Below are 19,454 nucleotides of genomic sequence, written 5' to 3'. Positions count from 1 at the left end.
AGAGGTTAGCTTCTGTTTTCAGCCATGTGCCATTTCAAGAATTAAACATCATGAATAATACAGGATATAAGAGGAATAGTCTAAAGATGGAAAAGCACATTTTGATTAGGAAAGAGAATTTAAGGCTTAAGTCTTTTTTTTTTTTAAGGAAAACTGCCTTATTACTATGAGATAAGAAAATTGTTTCCTTCTTTTCTTCCTTGCTTTCTTCTTCTTTTTTTTTAACCTTTTTAATTTTGGATATTTGACCTCTAAGCTGAGATGACTGAAAATGCCTCCTCTGGGCATCAACCTTTTTGAAAGACTTTTTCCCCCTCCCTAAGGGCTATTTGTCTCTTGGAGGCTTTGTCTACATTACTCCTCAAGAGGCAAGCATTTGTCCTTGCACTAAATGCTGACATCTCCTGATAAGAGGGAAGCTGCAAAGTAGAAGAATTGAAGGTCAGTATGTTGATATTGGTCTCAAGTGCATTGATGTACATTTGTGTATTGGGGAAGGGGAGTGAAGCTTGAGAGCGGGCCAGTGGGGAGGGGTAAATATTTTGTGATGCTGTCTACCTATGGGCTTATAAAGTTTACAGCTGCATTAGGAGGACAAGCATTACCATTAGCATGAAAAGTAGGGCAGACCTCAGTGGCAAAAGCTTCTAGCCATACACATAGGGCAATACGTAAATGATACACCTTATTGCATTCACCCATTCACCCTCCCCTGTTCACGCTAATTGGAAATTTCCATCCATTTCAGAGAAGTAACACAACTATCAATCATTTTCCCTGGCACGAATCTTCCAGGAGGAAGAAAATGGAATACACCTAGCGACAGAGCTCACGCACTAGTAGTCCATGTGTCTTAGATTTAATATCTGATGACTAGCTGCATTGAAGCCAAGAGGTGGTTCACAAAGTTGCTGCACATTAGAATCACCTGGGGAACTCTGAGACCTCCCTGTGCCCAGGCTCCTGCCTAGACCTACTGAATCAAAATCTCTGGGGCTGGGACCCAGACACCAATGTTTTTCTTCAAAGCTCTTTAGGTAATTCAAACGAGCAGCAAAGCTTGAGAACCAGCCCAATAATGGGAACAAACTTACTTCACACAGATAAAGTGGGGCAATTCATATGTTAAAAGAACGTGAAAATATGTATATATTTCTTTTTTTCGCTTTATTCTGTTTGTATTTCAAATAGGCTTTTTTTTTTTTCCTTCTGCAAAAAACGTTATTGTTTCCATTTGGTCCAAGGCTTGGGAGAGGGCTCCAGGGCGGTTACAAAGCTGCCTAGTGGCTGCAGAGCGGGGCTTCAGGCAGAAGCTCTGACGCCAGAGGGTCTCCTCAGATGCGGCTGGACTTCAGAGACTCCTGTTTGGCTCGAGGGTGAGCCTTTCAAAGAGATACTCGCCCAGCACAGCCTGCGGACCAGCCAGCCTGCGGAGGTTGGTCAGGTGGTCGCCCATCTTCTGGATGAGTTTCACCTGCTCCTCCAGGAAGCGGCTCTCCAGGAAGTCACAGAGCTGGGAGTCTGCACGGGCAGGACCCAGGGCGCGCAGATCCGATAGTGCCTGGTTCCGATTCTTCTCCCTAAGAATGGCGGCTTCCACAGCATCCTGGGTTTTACCCCACTCATCCTGAGAAGGCTTCCGCGCATCCTGGAAGAGGGCGCGGCCGCAGCACTGGTTTTGCATTTTCAAGAGGCGCTGGGCGCCCTCACACTTCTCCTCAGCCAGTTGGCGAAAAATGTGGCCCATACTGTCCAGAGTCCTATTGTTGCTGTCGAAATAGATGCTCAGAGAGGTAAGTGTCCACAGATGCATGTTGAACAGGCGGTGGACGGCGGCCTCCACCTCGGTGGAATAATTCTGACGAACCTGGGAACTCGTGGTTGATCAGTGATAAGGAGCTAAACTCAAAGAATGGTGTTGGCCTGTCCTGGAGGCTGAGGATAGCTGAGTGTCTGATTTCAAAGGTTGCGAAAGGAAGAAAGGTTGGAGGGTGGTCGGGGGCTGGAGCAAGGAGCGTCCCTGGGTCTGTTCATTCCAAACACTGTTGAAGCAAAAGACAGATCTGCAGGACTGCCGAACGCACTGCCTCAAATAGGCTTTGATATAAATGAACAAGAAGTCCAAGCAAGGACAAAACTTACCCTTCCTCCCACCAAAATAGCTGGTGATACTAGAATCTAGATCTGGGAAGGGATTCTTCCATTACTTTCTTAACATTCCAAGCCACTAGAGCAGTGGTTCTCAAAGTATGGTCACCTTGTAACCAAGCAGTACCCTATGGGGCCTTCCTAGGACAGACCCATCCCCCATATCCTCTATTGTAGTTTCTCTCTGAAGTACTCAGATAATGGTATCTCAGGCATATTTCTTGAGTTTTCAGATGCTAAAAACCACCACCCAATGGAAGAAATGAACTCCTTGATGATCATGAGCACGTAGCCCCCAGACCTTCTGGCACCTAAGGATGGATAATGTTACCTGCCTTGTGGCCTCAACATCAGCCAATCAGAGGATTGTGCACGAGCTGATCACATGCCCTGGGATGTCCCTCCCTCACCTGGCCTTTAAAAATGCTTTGCTGAAATCCTTTGGAGATTTCAGGGGTTTTGGAACACGGACCACCCCTCTCCTTGCTCGATCCTGCAATAAACCTTTCTCTTCTCCAGACTCCAACCTTTAGGCTTGTTTGGCCTCACTGTGCTTCAGACACACGAACCTGCATTCGGTAACAAGCTGACCAGCTTTACCAGCGTCCCCTGATAATGTGTCAGATATTCAAGTTTTAGGGCCCTATCCCAGCCCTATGGAATCAGCAACTCTAGTGGGGCTCAGTGATCTCTGTTATAACAGGCCCTCCATATGATTTTTATTCACCTTAAAGTTTGAAAATATCTGCATTGTCAGCTGGCCAAAGTGTCCACCAGCAGGTGAAGGGGAGTGACGCCTGGAAAAGATAGGGAGTAGCCAAGGCAAGTACAGCAGCATTTGCCATGGTAGTAATGGAGAATGCCTTTTCTCCACTGGTTGGCACAGACTAGTGTCTGGGAGCAGTGGCAGGGTTATTTAGGATGCTTTACATTTCAATGTAGTGACCGCTGTCCTGGTTTGCCAGGGACTTCCCCTGTGTGAACACTTAAAATCTCATCCTGGCAAACCCCTTAGCCCTGGATTTGAAAAACTTAGGGAATAACATGAAATTTAGGGGAAACATGATCTAGGATTTGGGCAAGTCACAAGTGCTAATTAAAGCTAAGCAAGTATGGACAGCATCTAGCCTTCTTTACCCCTTTGTGGGAAGGTAAATCTGATTGGGTGAAAGGACTTATTGTTAAGAAATCTTTGTAGAAACATCCCCTGCTGCTTAGTCCGCTGGTTCTCAGTTCTGGCTAGACACTGGCATCGTCTGAGGAGATTTAAAATTATTTTATTGGTCTAGGATGACCAACAGTCAGTGTGAGGGTTTTTAAAAAGTGCTTCAGATGATTCTAATATGCAGCCAAATTTAGGTGCCACTGCTTAAGCTTTTGAACCACTGCTACATATTTTCACCTCATCTTCCTATGAGAATATCCAACTGTAGTTGAGGTTTGTTGTTTTTTCTTTTTCTTTTTTGAACTCTCTTATTATAAGATTTACTGTCTTAAATAAGATTGAATGTACAGAAAATCCTGCTAGTCCATCTGGTATAGCTAGACACTTAGAATAATATCGTTAAGATATATACCATTTAAGTACTGTGACTGGCCTTTTTAAAATTAACATATGCATTGAATTAGTACAATCTCTTTTGAAGTTGTCATGTTGGGGAGCTATACCTGTAATCTGCTGCCATTGCTAAATATCTGGACAACTCTTATTAGGAATTGTTTTTAAACATCTTTAGGGATTAAAACCAAGAGTGCTGTATTATTTGTACTGGGACCACAAAAACCTCACAAAGTTTCCCCACTGTACCTTCTACCCCCATCTCTAACCCTTGGCAACTTCTAATCTGTTCTCCATCTCCACAGTTTTGTTATTTTAAGAATAATATGTAAACATAATCATGAATTACTTAATCTTCGGAGATTGGCTTTTAAAAATTTTTTCTTCAGCATCATTCCCTTGAAGTTCATTTTAATTTTTGCATATATTAATAATTTGTTCCTTTTCGTTGCTCTGTAGTATTCTATCATAAGATTTTATCACAATTTGTTTCAACATTCATCCATTGAAAGACATTTGGGTAGTTGCCAGTTTTTGGCTATTATAAATAAAACTGCTATGAACATTTATGTGTAAGTTTCTGTGGGAACTTAATTAAGTTTTTGTTTCTTTTGGATAAATGCTCAAGAGTACAAGTACTGCGTTGTAGGGTGAATCTACTTTTAGGATTAAAAGAGACTGTCAAGCTGTTTCTCAGAGTGGCTAAACCATTTTATTTTCCCACCAGTGAGGTGATATAACTTTTCTATGTACTCGCCAGCATTTGATGTTGTCACTATAATTTTAGTTATTCTCTGATATCTCATTATGGTCTTAATTTGCATTTCCCTAATGCTAATGATGTTGAGCATCTTTTCATGTGCTTCTTTGCCATGTGTATATTCTCTTCCATGAAATGTCTATTCCTGTCTTCTGCCTATTTTCTAGTTGGATTTTTTTAAGTTGTTTGGAGAGTTCTTTGTATATTATAGATACAAGTCATCTGTCTCATATGGGATTTTCAAATATGTTTTCCCACTGTGTAATTTGAGTTTTCATCCACTTAAAAGGATCTTCTATGAAGCATTTTTAACTCATTTTGATGAGATCCAATTGATCAGTTTTTGCTTTTATTGATCATACTTTCGGTGTCAAGTCTAAGAATTATTCACCTAGTTCTAGATGCCAAAGATTTTCTCCTATTTCTTTTTCTAAAAATGTCCTGCTTTTACATTTCAGATTATGATCCACTTTGATTTAATTTTTGTGTAAGGTGTGGAGGTTTAGGTTAAGGTTCATTTTTTGTTTGTTTTTGTCGAGGGATGTCCAACTGTTTCAGTACCATTTTTTGAAATGTCTATTCTTCCTTGATAGCTTTTGCACTGCTGTCAAAAACAGGTTAAATGTATTTATGTCAGTCTATTTCTGGGTTCTCTATTCCATTCCATTGATCTATGTATCTACCGTCCAAAATTACTGCAAAGTCTTGAAATTGGGTGGATTAATTCCTCCCATTTTAATCTTCCTTTACAAATTGTTTTAGCTATTCTTCAGCCTCTTCTTACCATATAAATCTTAGAAAAAGCTTGTCTATATCTGCAAAAACCTTGAGGGCATTTTAAGAGTAATTGTGTTAAGCCTCTTGGGGAGAATTGACATCTTTATTATGTTGTGTTTTCTAATCCATGAACAAGGTATGTCTCCCTATTTGTTTGGGACTTTAAAATTTTTCTTCATCAGCATTTTGTAATTTTCAGTATAGAGGTCCTATAAATGTCTTAGTGGGCTTGTATTTAAGTATTTATTTAGGTCAGTTGTAAATGGCATCACATATTTTACTTTAAGCTTCTACACATTTGTTATTAATATATAATGTGATAAAATTGTGTTGATCTTGTACTCTAAAACATTTACAAACTAATATTATTTCTCAAGCTTTTTGTGGATTCCTTGGTATTTTCTCCATTTAGATTATCATCTCATCTTCAGACACAGACAGTTTTACTTTTCCTTAGGCAATATAATAGGATATATTACTATTCAACATTCAGTAGGATATATTCCTTCCTATTCAACATAGTAGGAATAGTCCTTTTATCTTTTAAATGAACTTTTTAAAAACTTAACTTTTAAATTTATGTATTTATTTATTTTTGCTTTATTTTCTTACTAGAACCTCCAGTAATATATTTAATAAAAGTGGTGAGAGTAGATATCCGTGCCTTGTTTCTGATCTTACAGAGAAAGCATTCAGTCTTTCACAGTTAAATATAATGTGGGTATAGGTTGTTTGTAGATCATCTTTATGAGTTTCAGTATGTTCCTTTTCTTTTTTTTTTTTTTTTTTTTTTTGGCAGTACGCGGGCCTCTCACTGCTGTGGCCTCTCCCGTTGCGGAGCACAGGCTCTGGACGCGCAGGCTCAGCGGCCATGGCTCACGGGCCCAGCTGCTCTGCGGCATGTGGGATCCTCCCGCACCGGGGCACGAACCCGTGTCCCCTGCATCGGCAGGCGGACTCTCAACCACTGCGCCACCAGGGAAGCCCAGTATGTTCCTTTTCTATTCCTAGTTTGCTTGGAATTCTTTTTTCTTCTTTTTTTAGAATCATGAATGGGATTGGATTTTGTCAAGTGCTTTCTCTGCATTATTGGATAGGATCACATGACTTTTCCCTTTAATCTATTGGATATGGTGGATAACATTGTTTGATTTTCAAATATTTAACCAACTTTGCATAACTAGAATAAATGCCACTTGGTCATGGTATATTATTCTTTTTATATATTTCTGGATTTAATTTGCTAATATTTGGCAGAGGATTTTTACAGCCCATTTCATAAAAAATATTGGTCTGTAGTTTTCTTCTTTCTATCCTATCCCTGTCCGGTTTTGGTATCAAGGTAATACTGGCTTCATAAATTTAATTAGGAACTGTTCCTTCTACTTCTCTTTCTTATCAAATCATGTAAAATTGGTGTTAATTCTTTATGTCTTGGGTAAAAGTGAAACATCTAAGCCTGAATATTCCTTTTGGGAGTTTTTAAATGAAAAATCAGTGTTTCTAATGGTTACAGGAAAATTGAGATTATCTATTTCATCTTGGCTGAGTTTTGGTAGTTTTGAGTGTAGAAGCATTGGCCCATTTCATCTACATTTTTGAATTTATAGTGTAGACTTGTTCATAACAACTTGTCCCTTATTAACCTGCAGGATATGTCATGGTATCCCTGGTTGCATTTCTGATATCTGTCATTTGTGCCATCCATCTTTTTATCTTTATCAGTCTTGCTAGATCTTTATTGATTAGGTTGTTTATTTCCAAAAACCAGCCTTTTGTTTCATTGATTTTTCCCCCCTATTTTCCTGTTTTCAGTTTCATGGATTGCTATTTCATCTTTATTATTTCCTTCTTTCTGCTTGTTTAGTGTTTTTTACTCTTCCTTTTTTACTGTTGTAATATAGAAAATTAGATTATTGCTTTGAAATACTTTCTTTCCCAATTTAGTGCTATAAACTTCCCTTTCAGCATTGCTTTCACTTCATTCTGCAAACTTTGATCTGTTATATCTCCATTTTCTTTTATTCTATGCATTAAAAAATATTTCCTTGATGCTGTCTTTTTTACCCATGAGTTATTTGGAATTGTGATGTTTAGTTTTCACGTGACTGAAGACTTTCCTGTTGTCTTTCTGTTATTGATTTCTAGTCTGATTCCATTATGGCTAGAGAACATACTCTATGATTTTAATTCTTTTAAATCTGCTAATTTTTTTATGAATATATAAATGAAAGAAATAAGAAAACCTCTGAGTCTTAGCATCCAACACTTAGGCACATTACAATTTAAATCTGCTAAGGTTCTTTTTATTGCCCAGTATATAGTATATGAGTGAATATTCCATGGACACTTGAATATGTATTCTGCTGTTACTGAGTGTGTTCTTTAAATGTCAGTTATATCGTATTGATTGATGATGTTTTCATTTCTTCCATATTCTTGCTTATTTTTCTCTCTGGTAGTTCTATAAATTGCTGTGCTGAAGTCTCAAATAATAATTGTGGATTTAAAATTTTCTCCTTTTACTACTTTTTTCAGTGTTTGCTTCATGTATTTTGAAATTCTGTTGTTTGGTGCATACACATTTAGTATCATTAGGTCATCTAGGTGGATTATTCCTGTTATCTTTATGTAATGACCCTGTTTGCCCCTAATAATTTCCTTTGCTCTGAAGGCTACTTTATCTGATATTAATATAGCCATTCCTACTTTTTCTGATTAACGTTCACATGATATATCATTATCTTCCTTTTACTTTGAACTACCTATATCATGATGTTTAAAGTAAACTTCTTATAGACAGTATATAGTTGGATCATGCTTGTGAATTTTTAATCTACTCTTCCAATCTCTGTCTTTGACTTGGTTATTTAGATCATTTACAGTTAATGTAATTATTGCTATGTTAAAGATTAGGTCTACTTGGGCTTCCCTGGTGGCGCAGTGGTTGAGAATCTGCCTGCCGATGCAGGGGACACGGGTTCGTGCCCCGGTCTGGGAAGATCCCACATGCCGTGGAGCGGCTGGGCCCGTGAGCCATGGCCGCTGAGCCTGAGCGTCCGGAGCCTGTGCTCCACAACGGGAGAGGCCACAGCAGTGAGAGGCCCGTGTACCGCAAAAAAAAAAAAAAAAAAAAAAAAAAAAAAAAAAAAGATTAGGTCTACCATTTTATTTTTTGTTTTGTCTTTTACCTTAGTTTCTCAATCTTGTGTTTCTGTTATTTTGCCTTCTTGTGGGTTACTTAAACATTTTTTAATAAGTCCATTTTAATTTAATTTATTTATAATCATTTGTGTATACTGTTTGTATAGTTTTCTTAGTGGTTGCTTTTGGCATCACAGTATACGTAGGTAACTTACCATAGCCTACTGGAATCAGTGTTTTATTACTTCAAGTGAAGTTTCAAAATTTTACTTCCATTTAGTCTCTTAATATTCGCCAGTTTTAAAGTATGATTTTCTGTAGTATTTCCTTTCTCTACATTGAGAACCACATCAGATGGTGTCATAATATTTGCTTTGACCATCAGATAGTATTTAAGAAACTCATGAGGCTAATGATCGTCTCTTATATTTACCCCATTTGTTTTCACCCATTCCATTGTTCCCCTTTCCTTTCTGAAGTTCCCAGCCTTCTGTTGTTGTTTTTTTTATGTTTTCATAACATTAGGTGATATCTGAGCTTTCCAGTGCCATTGGATATGAGTTTCAGGAAACACTGAGTCTGGCTCACTTAATGCTGCTGAGTTGGAAGGTTTGTATATGTTGGGCCTGTTGGCGCAGCAGGTGCTAGCAGATTAGACTAATGTTGATGGGACTAGTGCCACAGGAGGATGGGTTCCCATTCAGGCTATGCTGCTGCTACAGTAGATCAAGTCCCCCTCTACCCCAAGTGTGGGGCAGTGACCTGCTGCTGTCACTGCTTTGTATTAGGCTGCTTTTGCCTCAGGTGTGTGGTGGGGTCCCTTGGAACCTGCTGCTGCTGTCAATCACAAGGTTAAATTCATTTCAGAAATACTTAAGTATAAATATATAGCCTGGCTCCTGTAGGACCCCTGTAATAGTTTTTATTTTTATTTTTATTTTTATTTTATTTTTTTATTAGTTTCTGCTTTATAACAAAGTGAATCAGTCATACATATACATCCGTTCCCACATCCCTTCCCTCATGCATCTCCCTCCCTCCCACCCTCCCCATCCCACCCCTCCAGGCGGTCACAAAGTACCGAGCTGATCTCCCCGTGCTCTGCGGCTGCTTCCCACTATCAATCTACCTCACGTTTGGTAGTGTATACATGTCCATGCCTCTCTTTCGCTTTGTCACAGCTTACACTTCCCCCTCCCCATATCCTCAGGTCCATTCTCAAGTAGGTCTGTGTCTTTATTCCCGTTTTACCCCTAGGTACTTCATGACATTTTTTTTTTAAATTCCATATATATGTGTTAGCATACGGTATTTATCTTTCTCTTTCTGACTTACTTCACTCTGTATGACAGACTCTAGGTCTATCCACCTCATTACAAATAGCTCAGTTTCGTTTCTTTTTATGGCTGAGTAATATTCCATTGTATATATGTGCCACATCTTCTTTATCCATTCATCCGATGATGGACACTTAGGTTGTTTCCAGCTCCGGGCTATTGTGAATAGAGCTGCAATGAACATTTTGGTACATGTCTCTTTTTGAATTATGGTTTTCTCAGGGTATATGCCTAGTAGTGGGATTGCTGGATCATATGGTAGTTCTATTTGTAGTTTTTTAAGGAACCTCCATACTGTTCTCCATAGTGGCTGTACCAATTCACATTCCCACCAGCAGTGCAAGAGTGTTCCCTTTTCTCCACACCCTCTCCAGCATTTATTGTTTCTAGATTTCTTAATGATGGCCATTCTGACTGGTGTGAGATGATATCTCATTGTAGTTTTGCTTTGCATTTCTCTAATGATTAATGATGTTGAGCATTCTTTCATGTGTTTGTTGGCAGTCTGTATATCTTCTTTGGAGAAATGCCTATTTAAGTCTTCTGCCCATTTTTGGATTGGGTTCTTTGTTTTTTTGCTATTGAGCTGCATGAACTGTTTTTAAATTTGGGAGATTAATCCTTTGTCAGTTGCTTCATTTGCAAATATTTTCTCCCACTCTGAGGGTTGTCTTTTGGTCTTGTTTATGGTTTCCTTTGCTGTGCAAAAGCTTTGAAGTTTCATTAGGTCCCATTTGTTTATCTTTGTTTTTACTTCCATTTCTCTAGGAGGTGGGTCCAAAAGGATCTTGCTGTGATTGATGTCATAGAGTGTTCTGCCTATGTTTTCCTCTAAGAGTTTGATAGTTTCTGGCCTTACATTTAGGTCTTTAATCCATTTTGAGCTTATTTTTGTGTATGGTGTTAGGGAATGATCTAATCTCATACTTTTACATGTCCCTGTCCAGTTTTCCCAGCACCACTTATTGAAGAGGCTGTCCTTTCTCCACTGTACATTCCTGCCTCCTTTATCAAAGATAAGTTGACCATATGTGCGTGGGTTTATCTCTGGGCTTTCTATCCTGTTCCATTGATCTATCTTTCTGTTTTTATGCCAGTACCACACTGTCTTAATTACTGTAGCTTTGTAGTATAGTCCGAAGTCAGGGAGCCTGATTCCTCCAGCTCCGTTTTTCGTTCTCAAGATTGCTTTGGCTATTTGGGGTCTTTTGTTTTTCCAAACAAATTTTGCAATTTTTTGTTCTAGTTCTGTGAAAAATGCCAGTGGTAGTTTGATAGGGATTGCATTGAATCTGTAGATTGCTTTGGGTAGTAGAGTCATTTTCACAATATTGATTCTTCCAATCCAGGAGCATGGTATATCTCTCCATCTATTTGTATCATCTTTAATTTCTTTCATCAGTGTCTTATAATTTTCTGCATACAGGTCTTTTGTCTCCTTAGGTAGGTTTATTCCTAGATATTTTATTCTATTTGTTGCAATGGTAAATGGGAGTGTTTCCTTGATTTCATTTTCAGATTTTTCATCATTAGTGTACAGGATTGCCAGAGATTTCTGTGCATTAATTTTGTATCCTGCTACTTTACCAAATTCATTGATTAGCTCTAGTAGTTTTCTGGTAGCATCTTTAGGATTCTCTATGTATAGTATCATGTCATCTGCAAACAGTGACAGCTTTACTTTTTCTTTTCCAATTTGGATTCCTTTTATTTCCTTTTCTTCTCTGATTGCTGTGGCTAGAACTTCCAAAACTAGGTTGAATAAGAGTGGTGAGAGTGGGCAACCTTGTCTTTTTCCTGATCTTACTGGAAATGGTTTCAATTTTTCACCATTGAGGACAATGTTGGCTGTGGGTTTGTCATCTATGGCCTTTATTATGTTGAGGACAGTTCCCTCTATGCCTACTTTCTGCAGGGTTTTTATCATAAATGGGTGTTGAATTTTGTCGAAAGCTTTCTCTGCATCTATTGAGATGATCATATGGTTTTTCTCCTTCAACTTGTTAATATGGTGTATCACATTGATTGATTTGCGTATATTGAAGAATCCTTGCATTCCTGGAATAAACCCCACTTGCTCATGGTGTATGATCCTTTTAATGTGCTGTTGGATTGTGTTTGCTAGTATTTTGTTGAGGATTTTTGCATCTATGTTCATCAGTGATATTGGCCTGTAGTTTTCTTTCTTTGTGACATCCTTGCCTGGTTTTGGTATCAAGGTGATGGTGGCCTTGTAGAATGAGTTTGGGAGTGTTCCTTCCTCCGATATTGTTTGGAAGAGTTTGAGAAGGATGGGTTTTAGCTCTTCTCTAAATGTTTGATAGAATTCGCCTGTGAAGCCATCTGGTCCTGGGCTTTTGTTTGTTGGAAGATTTTTAATCACAGTTTCAATTTCAGTGCTTGTGATTGGTCTGTTCATATTTTCTATTTCTTCCTGATTCAGTCTTGGCAGGTTGTGCATTTCTAAGAATTTGTCCATTTCTTCCAGGTTGTCCATTTTATTGGCATAGAGTTGCTTGTAGTAATCTCTCATGATCTTTTGTATTTCTGCAGTGTCAGTTGTTACTTCTCCTTTTTCATTTCTAATTCTATTGATTTGAGTCTTCTCCCTTTTTTTCTTGATGAGTCTGGCTAATGGTTTGTCAATTTTGTTTATCTTCTCAGAGAACCAGCTTTTAGTTTTATTGATCTTTGCTATCATTTCCTTCATTTCTTTTTCATTTATTTCTGATCTGATCTTTATGATTTCTTTCCTTCTGCTAACTTTGGGGGTTTTTTGTTCTTCTTTCTCTAATTGCTTTAGGTGCAGGGTCAGGTTGTTTACTCGAGATGTTTCCTGTTTCTTAAGGTGGGAGTGTATTGCTATAAACTTCCCCCTTAGAACTGCTTTTGCTGCGTCCCATAGGTTTTGGGTCGTCGTGTCTCCATTGTCATTTGTTTCTAGGTATTTTTTAATTTCCTCTTTGATTTCTTCAGTGATCACTTCGTTATTGAGTAGTGTATTGTTTAGCCTCCATGTGTTTGTATTTTTTACAGATCTTTTCCTGTAATTGATGTCTAGTCTCATAGCATTGTGGTCGGAAAAGATACTTGATACAATTTCAATTTTCTTAAATTTACCAAGGCTTGATTTTTGACCCAAGATATGATCTATCCTGGAGAATGTTCCATGAGCACTTGAGAAAAATGTGTATTCTGTTGTTTTTGGATGGAATGTCCTATCAATATCAACTAAGTCCATCTTGTTTAATGTATCATTTAAAGCTTGTGTTTCCTTATTTATTTTCATTTTGGATGATCTGTCCATTGGTGAAAGTGGGGTGTTAAAGTCTCCTACTATGATTGTGTTACTGTCGATTTCCCCTTTTATGGCTGTTAGTATCTGCCTTATGTATTGAGGTGCTCCTATGTTGGGTGCATAAATATTTACAATTGTTATATCTTCTTCTTGGATCGATCCCTTTATCATTATGTAGTGTCCTTCTTTGTCTCTTCTAATAGTCTTTATTTTAAAGTCTATTTTGTCTGATATAAGAATTGCTACTCCAGCTTTCTTTTGATTTCCATTTGCATGGAATATCTTTTTCCATCCCCTTACTTTCAGTCTGTATGTGTCTCTAGGTCTGAAGTGGGTCTCTTGTAGACAGCATATATATGGGTCTTGTTTTTGTATCCATTCAGCCAATCTGTGTCTTTTGGTGGGAGCATTTAGTCCATTTACATTTAAGGTAATTATTGATATGTGTGTTCCTATTCCCATTTCCTTAATTGCTTTGGGTTTGTTATTGTAGGTATATTCCTTCTGCTGTGTTTCTTGCCTAGAGAAGTTCCTTTAGCATTTGTTGTAAAGCTGGTTTGGTGGTGCTGAACTCTCTCAGCTTTTGCTTGTCTGTAAAGGTTTTAATTTCTCCATCAAATCTGAATGAGATCCTTGCTGGGTAGAGTAATCTTGGTTGCAGGTTTCTCTCCTTCATCACTTTAATTATGTCCTGCCACTCCCTTCTGGCTTGTAGAGTTTCTGCTGAGAGATCAGCTGTTATCCTGATGGGGATTCCCTTGTGTGTTATTTGTTGTTTTTGCATTGCTGCTTTTAATATGATTTCTTTGTGTTTAATTTTTGACAGTTTGATTAATATGTGTCTTGGCGTATTTCTCCTTGGATTTATTCTGTATGGGACTCTCTGTGCCTCCTGGACTTGATTAACTATTTCCTTTTCCATATTAGGGAACTTTTCAACTATAATCTCTTCAAATATTTTCTCAGTTCCTTTCTTTTTCTCTTCTTCTTCTGGAACCCCTATAATTCAAATGTTGGTGCGTTTAATGTTGTCCCAGAGGTCTCTGAGACTGTCCTCTGTTCTTTTCATTCTTTTTTCTTTATTTTGCTCTGCAGCAGTTATTTCCACTATTTTATCTTCCACCTCACTTATCCGTTCTTCTGCCTCAGTTATTCTGCTACAGATCCCATCTAGAGTATTTTTCATTTCCTTTATTGTGTTTTTAATCAATGCTTGATTCATCTTTAGTTCTTCTAGGTTCTTGTTAACTGTTTCTTTCATGCTGTCTATTCTATTTCCAAGATTTTGGATCTTGGAAATAGAATCTTGGATCAGCTTTACTATCATTATTCTGAATTCTTTTTCAGGTAGACTGCCTATTACCTCTTCATTTGTTAGGTCTGGTAGGTTTTTATCTTGCTCCTTCACCTGCTGTGTGTTTTTCTGCCTTCTCATTTTGCTTATGTTACTGTGTTTGGGGTCTCCTTTTTGCAGGCTGCAGATTCGTAGTTCCCATTGTTTTTGGTGTCTGTCCCCCGTGGCTAAGGTTGTTTCAGTAGGTTGTGTAGGCTTCCTGGTGGGGGGGACTAATGCCTGTGTTCTGGTGGTTGAGGCTCGATCTTGTCTTTCTGGTGGACAGGTCCACATCTGGTGGTGTGTTTTGGGGTGCCTGTGGCCTTATTATGTTTTTAGGTAGCTTCTCTGCTAATGGGTGGGGTTGTGTTCCTGCCTTGCTAGTTGCTTGGCATAGGGTGACCAGCACTGTATCTTGCTGGTCATTGACTGAAGCTGGGTGCTGGTGTTGAGTTGGAGATCTCTGGGACATTTTCGCTGCTTGATATTATGTGGAGCTGGGAGGTCTCTTGTGGACCCGTGTCCTGAAGTTGGCTCTCCCACTTCAGAGGCACAGCACTGACTCCTGGCTGCAGCACCAAGAGCCTTTCATCCACCCGGCTTGTGTCTCAAATACCATTCTATACCATGCTGGGAAAGCTGTGGATTCCTTGAGGGTATTAGTCTTGATTTCTGTGGTCCAATTTCCTTTTCACTGACTCCTTTTTGCTTAGCCGGCATGTAAAAGGGTACCAAGAAGGTGGCAGCAGGCACAATAAATCTCTTTAAAAGACTCCTGTACCCCTTGCCTGTAATAGTTTTTTATTGCTTTCATACAAATTACCACAAGTATAGTGACTCAAAACAATGTAAATTTATTACCTTACAAGTCTGACATTGGTCTCAATTGAGTAAAGTACAAGTGTTGGCAGGATTGACCGATGAATGGATAAAGATGTGGCACATATATACAATGGAATATTACTTAGCCATAAAAAGAAATGAAATTGAGTTATTTCTAGTGAGGTGGATTGACCTAGAGACTGTCATACAGAGTGAAGTAAGTCAGAAAGAGAAAAACAAATATCGTATGCTAACACATATATATGGAATCTAAAAAAAAAGAAAAAATGGTTATGAAGAACCTAGGGGGCAGGGCAGGAATAAAGACGCAGCCATAGAGAGTGGACTTGTGGACACAGGGAGGGGGAAGGGTAAACTGGGATGAAGTGAGAGAGTGGCATGGACATATATACACTACCAAATGTAAAATAGATAGCTAGTGGGAAGCAGCCGCAAAGCACAGGGAGACCAGCTCTGTGCTTTGTGTCCACCTACAGGGGTGCGATCGGGAATGGAGGGTGGTAGGGAGATGCAAGAGGGAGGAGATATGGGGATATATGTATACGTATAGCTGATGCACTTTGTTATGAAGCAGAAACTAACACACCATTGTAAATCCTTTATACTCCAATATAGATGGTTAAAAAAGAAAAAAAAAGTGTTGGCAGAGCTACATTCTTTTCTGGAGGCTCTTAGGGGTGTTTCTGTTCCCTGGACTTTATCCGATTCCAGCGGTTCCTTGTAGTCCTTGACTCAGAGTCCCCTTTCTCCACCTACAAAACCCAAAATGTTGCATCTCTCTGATTCTGCTTCTATTAGGACATCTCTCTCTTTCTCTTTCTACAGTTGGGAATGGTTTTCTACTTTTAAGGACTCATGCAATTAGATTTGTTCCATGAGGTAATCCAGGATATTCTTTCTATCTCAAGGTCTATAACTTCAGTCATATCTGCAAAGTCCTCTTCACCATGTGAGGTAACATATTAATAGGTTCTAGGGATTAGGGTGAGGGCATTTTTAGGCGCCATTATGCTGCCTACCACACCCTTAACAAGCGACCTTGAGAAAATTACTGAGATTTTGAAGCCTTACTTTCCTCAAACATAAATTGGAAAGAAAGCTAACTAATTAATATAATGAAAGTGAAACAGTATATATGAAATCAACTAATTCAAAAAATAAGATTTCTTCTTTTTCTTTATGATTTACATGATTCTCAGAGTTCAGTTCCTTGAAGAGTTACTTTTTTTTAAACAGAACTAAGGAATTTCAGGGTTCAGGTGCTGTAAGATTGTCTGAATTATCTGAGTAACAATTAGCTAAGCACAGGTGTAAAGCATTTGATTTACTCCCTGGTTTTCTTTATCTTCTCATCCCAATAAATGCCTATCCCTTTTCTAGCTCCAGCCAGTAGAGTCAGAGCTTGTTTTACTGTTTAACTAAAGTTCAATTTAAATTCTCTCTACATCTCCAGATTCTCAGCCCTGGTTGCATATTATAATCACCTGGGGAGATTTCAAGAACTACTGATGCCAAATTTCTACCTATCATGGATATTTGAGGAGGGACCTGGAATGAAATGCTCTAGCTTGTGGTTTTTGGAACCAAATCATAGTCTACACTGAACCAAATTATTTGCGAGATCACCTCTAAAAAGGAATTTATCTGTGGTGACTAATGCTCTTCCTTTGTCAGTATGCTTGATTTGTCCCTCTTTGGGGGGAAAAAAGAGGGGGAAAAAAACCCCAGCAATTGTGCTCCCTGAATTATAACCCGATGCTGTGGAATTAGTGTTGGCTTAGAGCGCACATCTTCGGATACCCATTCTCTCTCCTGCTTCCTTGCATGAACTTATATCCTTGGGCAGTGTTTCATCCACCACCCTCTTTTGCTTCTAATCTTAGCAAGTAAAGTCTCCCCTTAATGAAACAGCATTTCATGAGGCTTACTGGGAGCATAGGTCTGTTCCAGACCTATCCTATGTTAGCTAAAGCAGATATAAGTGATGTATTTTTGGTATTCATCCTTGTGGGTTGCAAAGAGAAGACAGAATTTTATCCTTTAGGTGTCATCTGACTGGACAAATGGGCTCTTTCCCTCTGCTGCCTACCATGTAAAAACCTGAGGGTGTTACCTCTAGAAGGTATCATCTAGTTATCAAAATAGTTCAGATAAGTCAAATTTCTCAGTAAAAGATGACAAAACTATGGCTTAGGTGGTTAATTTTCTATGTCAATTTGTCTGGGCCACCATGCCCAGTTATTTGGTCAGATATTATTCTGGATATTTCTGTGATGGTGTTTTCGTGTTTTTTACAATTTTTATTTATTTATTTATTTATTTATTTATATTTTTGGCTGCATTGGGTCTTCGTTGTCACACGTGGGCTTTCTCTATTTGCAGCAAGCGAGGGCTACTCTTTGTTGTGGTGTGCAGGCTTCTCATTGTGGTGGCTCCTCTTGTTGCAGAGCATGGGCTCTAGGTGCACGGGCTCAGTAGCTGTGGTGCACGGGCTTATTTGCTCCACGGCACATGGGATCTTCCCAGACCAGGGCTCAAACCTGTGTCCCCTGCATTTGCAGGCGGATTCTTAACCACTGCACCACCAGGGTAGTCTCTGTGATGGTGTTTTTGGATGAAATTCATATTTACATTGGTGTTGGACTTTGAGTAAAGCAGATTCTCCTCCATAGTATGGGTGCGCCTCATCCAATCAGTTGAAGCTCTTAATAAAACAAAGACTGACCTCCCTGTCGCAAAAAGGAATTCTGCAAGAAGACTTACAGAAATTGAACTGCAACTCTTCCTAGAGTCTCTAGACAGCCTAAGCTGCAGATTTTGAATTGACCAAGCCTCTATTATTGTGTGAACCAATTGTTTAAAATCTCTCTCTCTCTTTCTCTATCTTTATATAGATATGGATATAGATCTAGGTATCAATATTGATATCTAGATCTATATCTATCAATATATATGGGCACATTGTATACACATGCTGTTGGTTCTGTTTTTCTGGAGAAGCTTGACTAATATAGTGGCCCATATAAATAAAAGGATGAACCCAAGTTCACCCAGGTAGAAAGTAGTACAATGAGAACTGGAACTTAAGGCCTCATGACTCATTCAGCTGTGAACACTGACCCAGAACTGGGGTCCGCAAACTCTGGCCCACTGATCAGATCTCGCTTGACTCCTGGTTTTGTACATAACATTTTGCTTGAACACAGCCACACCCATTCATTAACGTATGGTGCATGGCTGTTTCTGTGCTACAGCAGCAGATAGGCAGTTGCAACGGAGAGGTATGGTACACAAAATCCAAAATATTTACTACCTGACCCTTTACAGAAAAGACCGGCTGACCCTTGCTCTAGGATGCCATCTGATTTCTGATAACACAGAGGAGAATAATTCATGCACATTGGGGTTGATTGTTAATCTCATGTCCTCCTTAGGTCAAAGATCTCTTAAATGCTCACCCTTGCAATAGCCAGCTTGGGGAGCATTGTCTGAGGATGCAGAAATATTTCTTGCCAGGTCTTTCCAATCCACACTGCTCCCTGACTATGGTTCTTAAAACCTATTTTTAAAAAAATTTTTCTTGGAATATAGTTGATTTACAGTGTTGTGTTAATTTCATGTGTACAGCAAAGTGAATCTGTTATACATATACATATATCCACTTTTATTTTTTTTTAGAGTCATTTCCAAATAGCCCATTACAGAGTATTGAGTAGAGTTCCCTGTGCTAATAAGAAGAGCAGGTTCTTATTAGTTATCTATTTTATGTATAGCAGTGTGTATATTTCAGCCCCAATCTCCCAATTTAGCCTCCCCACCACAATCCCCTGGTAACCCTAAGTTTGTTTTCTACATCCCTGCCTCTACTTCTAAAACCTGTCTACTTTAACCAACTACCACTCATTGCTTACTGTCTCTGGCTTCATGTACTTCATAATAAATCTACCTCTTGTTCAATCCTGGATGACATGTTCCAAGGACTGAGATAATATCTTATTCTACATAACTTGTCCTTGATATTGTCTAACTTGGGGTCTTTATCTATGTCCCAAAGAAGACAGTCACACTCTGTCTTCTAGTACTACTAATAATACCACATTTTATGGCATGAATTTGACCCAATGCACTGAACTATCCCTTTAGAAACTGTATGCAACCTGTCACTGGGTTTTAGCACCGGGATAGAACTCAAATTAGTGTTCATATTTAAACAAATCTACTTGACCAGAAACTTTTTGTCTCACCATTTATTTTAT

The 19,454-nt window shown here is 38.8% G+C and overlaps 1 protein-coding gene across 1 annotated transcript; it reads right to left on the bottom strand.

The window, feature by feature from the left end:
- Positions 1 to 1,351: 1,351 nt before the first annotated feature.
- Positions 1,352 to 3,833, bottom strand: LOC307065646 (ferritin light chain-like; the record flags this gene model as incomplete). The annotated part of the gene is made up of 2 exons (XM_079722536.1): positions 1,352 to 1,874; positions 3,817 to 3,833. The coding sequence occupies 2 exons, from the start codon at positions 3,831 to 3,833 to the stop codon at positions 1,352 to 1,354; spliced, it is 540 nt and encodes a 179-aa protein (XP_079578662.1).
- Between the last annotated feature and the right edge of the window lie 15,621 nt (positions 3,834 to 19,454).

Source organism: Hyperoodon ampullatus, assembly GCF_949752795.1.
Source record: "Hyperoodon ampullatus genome assembly, chromosome: 2".
In the NCBI taxonomy this organism is placed as follows: domain Eukaryota; kingdom Metazoa; phylum Chordata; class Mammalia; order Artiodactyla; family Ziphiidae; genus Hyperoodon; species Hyperoodon ampullatus.
Note: the sequence above shows the minus strand (reverse complement) of the source record. Positions and strands in the feature narration are given on the sequence as shown.